This window comes from Crocodylus porosus, unplaced genomic scaffold, assembly GCF_001723895.1.
Source record: "Crocodylus porosus isolate Cpor-Errol unplaced genomic scaffold, CroPor_comp1, whole genome shotgun sequence".
In the NCBI taxonomy this organism is placed as follows: domain Eukaryota; kingdom Metazoa; phylum Chordata; order Crocodylia; family Crocodylidae; genus Crocodylus; species Crocodylus porosus.
The window spans coordinates 141,727,874-141,734,503 of NW_017728931.1; the positions used below are offsets into that span (position 1 = coordinate 141,727,874).

General features: G+C 48.8%; 1 protein-coding gene across 1 annotated transcript in view; it reads left to right on the forward strand.

Annotated features, from left to right (window-relative positions):
* The window catches only part of LOC109315843 (collagen alpha-1(VII) chain-like), a 210,158-nt gene that overhangs the window by 180,548 nt on the left and 22,980 nt on the right, over window positions 1–6,630 (forward strand). The window contains 1 exon segment of the mRNA XM_019543782.1: window positions 1,892–2,008. Coding sequence (XP_019399327.1) covers window positions 1,892–2,008 — 117 coding nt within the window.

A 6,630-nucleotide genomic window follows, 5' to 3' on the forward strand; every position in this document is an offset into this window, starting at 1 on the left:
CCGTGCTATCCTGAAGAGGAATTTGGAGGGGGTGTCACCATGTCAACACATGGATGGCAGACTCAGCAGATGTCAGACATCAAACCAGCCAGGGATACTGAGCCCTACCTGTGGCCCATTTAGCATTGAGTCATGGTGGCAGGGCATATCCTGGTAGGACGAATGATCTCGTGCAATGGTCCCTGATCTTTGATCAGGTTATTTAACCTCCCTTGTACCTCAAGGGATGCATCTACATGTTCACATTTACTGCACAGTAGCCAATATTACTGTTCGGTACGGGCAGATGTCTATACCTGCACACTCATACTGAGCAGTAGATACAGTGACTAATGCCAACGTGAGGTTAAATTTGATATCTACATCATGCAGATATCAAATTTATGCCGAGATAGTTACTGCACAGTAACGCATGTGTAGCCGCCTTATTGTGCAGTAACACTGTGTGCATGGACCGACTTGGGACTAACTTAAGTCCCTAATCAGTCCACACACAGCGTTAATGAGCTGTAATGCCTGCACATGTAGATGCCAGCCTATTCCTGCTTACTGTGCAGTAATTTACTGCACAATGAATTTAAGCTGGTGTAAATGCATGTGTAGGCACAGCCAAGGAGGATAACAGCACTGCCCTGCCTTACAGAGATGTTGTTAGAGGACTTGCATTAAAAATGATGAGGCGTCTAGGTATTGTGGTCATGCGGCCTCTTTCCTACATACCTAGGTATGGCACTGCTGTTCTATGGTTAATTAGGAGCTCAGATTTTAGGGCTATCAACACGGCCTCCCTAGCAAAAGCGGCGTCTACCTGCTCCAGATGATGAAGAGAGAGTTGGCAAAGGGCATTGTCGTGATCCTCTCCCGTTCCCCCGCATTCATCTCTCCTTTCCTATGAAGGTTGCTTATATCACGGGCAGACACAGTTCTTTGGGTAGATGTGATATCTGTTATTAGACCAACTAAATAGCTGGAAATATTGTTTTTTTGCAAGCTTTTGGGCACAAAGCCCTTCTTCAGGCAGAGGGTGAGTCTGCAGCTGTTTGGTGCTCACCTGGATGGGAGAAAAGCCAATATGCAAAAATTCAGGTCTGTGAAAATGCAAATGTGTGCAGTGACAGGGATTAGTTGGGAAACTTCCAGCCGGCGTAGTGGTTGGACTGGATGACTCTTCAGGTGCTTTCTATGCCCGTGATTCTCTAAGAAAAGCTATTGGCAGGGGAAGGGAGATCTCCTACCTTATAAGTGGAGATTGAAAGAGGTCAGCCTGTTTAAATGAATAAATTAAAGGCAGGAGGGGATGTGAGCCCTCTCTCTGAATGCATCCAGGAGTGGGGAAGAGTTGTTGAATCTAAAGTATTGAAGGACGGGGGGAAAGTGGCTAGTTAAGCTGGAAATTGGAAGGCTTCTAGCCCCTGGAAAAGTGAGGCTCTGGACCAGCCTCCCAGAGCAGGGATCTGGGGGACATAAATGCCAGCTGGCTTTAAGGCAGAGTTTACAAAAGGGCCTTGATGTCATGATCCCAGGGATCCAGCAGGTACCTCCCACTCCCGGGTTCCCACATAAGGTTTCTCTCGAAGGCTGAGGTTGCTCCAGAGATTGAATCTAGCCTGGAGCACGCTCTGCTGCTGTTTTGATGGTGCAGCCTGTGGCATAACACAGGGACGTAGGGATTAAGCCAACCATGCACATCAGTGCAGGCACACGGTTGATCACAGCAAGAGGTTCCCTTGGGGCTTTGATGCATTATGGGTATGCTGGAGGACTCCACATGCAGCGCCTGTTATATGTCCCTTTGTCAGTAACCCAGCAAAAACCCATCTGGATAAGGCTTCATAAATGGCATTGCTTGCATTTCCAAGTCTCTAAACTCCTCTGTGTTTGGATTCCTCAGGGTGCCAAGGGCGTTCCTGGCTTGGGTGGCTTTAAAGGACAAATTGGACTGCCAGGGAAGATGGGTGTTGCTGGACTGCCTGGATCTCCTGGACCGCCGGGGGAGCCAGGGCCACAGGTGAGCACTCTTAGGAGTCTGCGTGAGGTGAGCTGAAAAAATGACGGTGATTGTGCAGAGCAGCACGGGCTGATTGTCTCTGGAAACCAAGGCAGATCACTCCAGGCTTGGCTTCCCCTGGTGCAAAGCAGCTGTGCATCCAGCTGTGCATCCAGCACAGGAGAATTTGTCACCCACCTGCACGGCAGCCAGCTTAGACCCGCACGTGATGTTGCAGGTGACTGCGGCAGCCGACTTTTGGCAGCGACCCCCATGACTTAATCACAACCCTTGGAGGTTCGGAAGACCTGGCTCCACAGACGTCATAGTTTCATAGTTTCCAGGGTCGGAAGGGACCTGAGCAGATCATCGAGCCCGACCCCCTGTCATGGCAGGAAAGAGTCCTGGGGTCAAACGAAATGATGTAGTTGGGGCTGGTCCTGCGTTGGACTTGAGGTGATCTCCTGGGGTCTCGTCTAACCCTCACGTTCTAGGAGTCTGTGATTCGAACCCAAGTCACCATGTGGAAATCGCTGATGCTATTGAAAGAAAGAGGTGAAACAAAGCTCTCCCCAAAAGCCACCCCAAAGGTCCCTTCCACTGACTAATAGCTCCATATAAGGCAGGATTGTCTAATAATGTGTTGAATCTGCACCTGCGAACCTACTGTCTGTTGAATCTGCTCATGCCAATGCATGTTTAGTTTTACTTTACCTTTACGATAGATTCGGTGCCTGCCAGTCTAGCACCACTCTTCCCCACACTTGTAGCTAGAGTCATTTATTTATGAAGGCCCTGGGACGAACAGAGCATCACCCACCTCTGGCTGTAATATTTTTTCTGGGTCACCTGCAGGTGGACTAGGATCACACATTAGGTGCCAAAGTTGACTCAAGATGTCTAATAGGTCTGAAGTATCTATGCACAGAGATGACCTCGTGCTTAAATTACTGCACCACGATGCAGGGGGGCTGGGAGTTTTCCCCACCTCTATGGCGTGTGACCTCAGGAAAGGTGTCCAGGTTGCAGCCATATCAGTCTAGAGGAAAAGGCAACCAGGACTCGTAGCAGAGATGAGATCTTTTACTAGACCAACAAGATTTTTGCAAAAACAAAAAATTCTTTAAAGACCTTTTTTTTGCAAAAACCTTGTTGGTCTAATAAAAGATATCATCTCTCCCATGAGTCCTGATTGCCTTGACCTCAGGAAAGTCATTTGAGGGGTGGGTAGGCTGCATCCCCTGCGAAGGATGCTCAAGTACATCCCACCCACCTAATCCCTCTTGCACATGCCAGACCTCAAGATGCGTGACAAAGCTGCTCCAGGAGTGCTCCTCTCCGCTCCTCACAAGGTGCCTGTCCCTGGTGTGTTTGGGAGCAGCAAGGGTGGTGACCAAATGGGCTTCCTACCACAGGTCTGGCTTTTGCATCCATGAGCAAGAGCAGGTGCTCCCTAGGAGCCCCAAGGACTTTGGGTAGGCATCCCCCCCACTCTTTCTGCACATCAATTCCCCTGGGGTTTAAATAAGGCAATAATCCTCCTTTCCTCTCATCTTTTGTCTGCGTCACCTATTGCTATGATAAAGTCTTCGCGGGGAAAACCTGCTAAATGTTAAGCTTCTAACGAAGCAAACTTCCCCCTGTGATGCTAGGGATGGGGATATTCAGGGCCCACCCTTCTCAATCGGCTTTCAGGATCTATTTAATCGGCATCTTTGAATGCAAGACATGTTGGGCACCTTTTGAAATATAACAAAAGGACTTGTAAATGAGATGTGTGAATGCTGTTTAGGAGCGGGAACATCCTGCCCCCAGATTCTATGGTAATGAGGAGTGCGGCGCTGATACAAACAGCATACAGTGGGGGATACTGGAGGTTCATGCTAATCACCAACCCACAGGCATCATTTATTAAGCAACCAAGATATCTGCAAATGAAATGGGGCTAAAAATAAAAACAGGCCTCTTGACGGAGGGAGGCTGGATTTGGGGCTGGATCTAATTAAAGGAGCTCAGAAGAATCGAGAAGAAGTTGAGAACTGCCTGAACAGGTAAGTGTCAGAAGGATCAACCGCTTCCCCTAAATCCATGTGTAGACAGGAGTTTAAAAAGCAGCAATCTGGGGGATAGATCAGTGGGGCATTTGGGGAGCTATGTCTCAACCCTTGTTCACCAGTGAATAGGTCTTCGTGTATCTTATCGGTACAACCCTTGGAGATCCTTCTGGGCAACAGGTGGTGTGCGTCTCTGTTCCTGGAAAATGGCATATTTAGGCCAAGAAGAGAGGTAGGGTTTTTTGTTTTATGGCTATGTCCTGTTTGGTTGTTCCACCTGAGTACCAAGCTGGGTAGAGCAGTAGATGTGCTGCAGGGTAGGGCTAGGATTCAGGCAGACCTCGACAAATTGGAGGATTGGACCAAAAGAAATCTCATGAGGTTCAATAAGGACAAGTGCAAAGTCCTGCACTTAGGATGGAGCGATCCCATGCACTGGTGCATGCTGGGGGCTGAGGGGCTGGGCAGGAGCTCTGCAGAAAAGGACCTGGGGGTGACAGTGGACAATAAGCTGAATATAAGCCTGCAGTGTGCCCTTGGTGCCAAGAAGGCTAACGGCATCCTGGGCTGCGTTAGTAGGAGCATTGCTAGCTGTGCAAGGGAAGTGATTCTTCTCTATTTGGCAACTGGGGAGGCCACAAAGGAAAAACTGGAAAGCATTTAAAGGAGGGCAATGAAATGACTTGTGAGGAAAGGCTGAGGGAACTGGAATTTTTTAGTCTAGAGAAGAGAAGACTGAGGGGGATTGAAGAGCAGCCTTCACCTCCCTGCAGCGGGGTCGCAAAGAGGATGGAGCTGGGCTGTCTTCATTGGCGGCAGACGACAGGACAAGGAGCAATGGGCTCCAGTTGCAGCAAGGGAGGTTTAAGTTAGCTATTAGGAAAAACTTTCCTACTAGGAGGGTGGTGAAGCACTGGAACAGGTTACCCAGAGAGGTGGTGTGGTCTCCATCTTTGGAGGTGTTGAAGACCTGGCTACACAAAGCCCTGGCTGGGATGATGTAGTTGGGGCTGGTCCTGCTTTGAGCAGGGCGTTGGACTAGATGTGACCTCCTGAGGTCCCTTCAACCCTCACTGTCTGTGATGCTAGGACAAGTGTCTCTGTCCACCAGCCAGGCCATGTCTTGCAGAGGGGGAAGGCAGAGTGTTTGAGCATGGAGAGAATTTATTTGGGGTGGGACTGACAGAATTTGGCACGATCGGGGCCATAGAGACATGGCAGACTGTCTTGTTTCTTCGAGTGACCAGAAGTGTATACAAAAGCAGAGCACAGAGCAGCCTGAATTCATCGTATAGGAAATGAATTTCACTTGGGACCTCAACTCATTATGAATCCAGATCCTGAGGTTTCCTGAGGGCAACATGTGCCTAAGCCTCACGCCCTTGCTCCTACTGAGGCAAACCAGCATCTGGCAGTACAGCACAGGACCGTTTGAAGTAGCCCCAAATGCATGCCTCGGGACTGCATTCAGGTTCTCATTCCCGCCACAGGACTGGGGTGAAAGAGGGTTTTCAAATCCACCGTCTTGAACCAAGCGACAAGCTCTCTCTGTGCTGACTTCTACCCTCCGGCCTTCTCATTTGGACCATGCAAAGGCAGTGCAGCTTGGCAATCAAAGAAAGAAGGTGCATGATGAAGAGATATCTGGAAACCAACTGGAAGAAGAAACAGGCGAAGGCCCGGACAGACATGGATGAAGGCAGAGAGAGAATTGAAGAAACATGGAATAGGATGGTCCATGTCAGAAAGAAGAATGGCTGCCAGAGAGGAGTGGAGAGTAGGCTCCAAAAACCACCTGACATGACAGCTGCTACACGAGCAAGCGGGTTGTTGGATCCACGGCTCCCTTCCCCACTGTCCTCCTCCCTGTGCTATCATTTGCACCCATGCCAAGTGAGGGCAAAGCTGGTTTAAAACCCCAGAAGCATTTCACACTCACTTTGCATGGATGTGTAGACAACTACGTGAGGCGCAAGACAATGGGGACCTAAGCTCCTGGAGAGAAAACTACAGTCAAAAAAATACTGTAACACCCACCCTAACACTCAAAAATACTATAACGCCCAACCTAACCCCCAGAATACTATAAAATCCAACCTAACACCCAAAAATACTGTACCACTCAACCTAACACCCAAGAATACTATAACACCCAACCTAACCCCCCAAAATACTATAATGCCCAACCTAACCCCCCAAATACTAGAACATCCAACCTAACTACTATAATGCCCAACCTAACACCCAAAAATACTGTAACACTCAACCTAACACCCAAAAATCCTATAAAGCCCAACCTAACCCCCCAAAATGCTATAATGCCCAACCTAACCCCCCAAAATACTATAACACTCAACCTAACTAAGCACTGCTTCCGTGGGATATCCCCCACTGCCCATCTTTCTATTTTTAGTTTCAAATTCCCTGGCAAATTTCCTAACCAACAAGGTCTAAAGGAAACAGAACAGTTCGCTTCCAAAGGATGGAAATGAAAGGCCTCAGCTTTGTCCCATTTTTTTCCTCTGTGGGTTGGTTGCTGAGTTTGTCTCATGTTTGCGAACGGCTCCCCTTGCCCTGAAACCGCCCTTG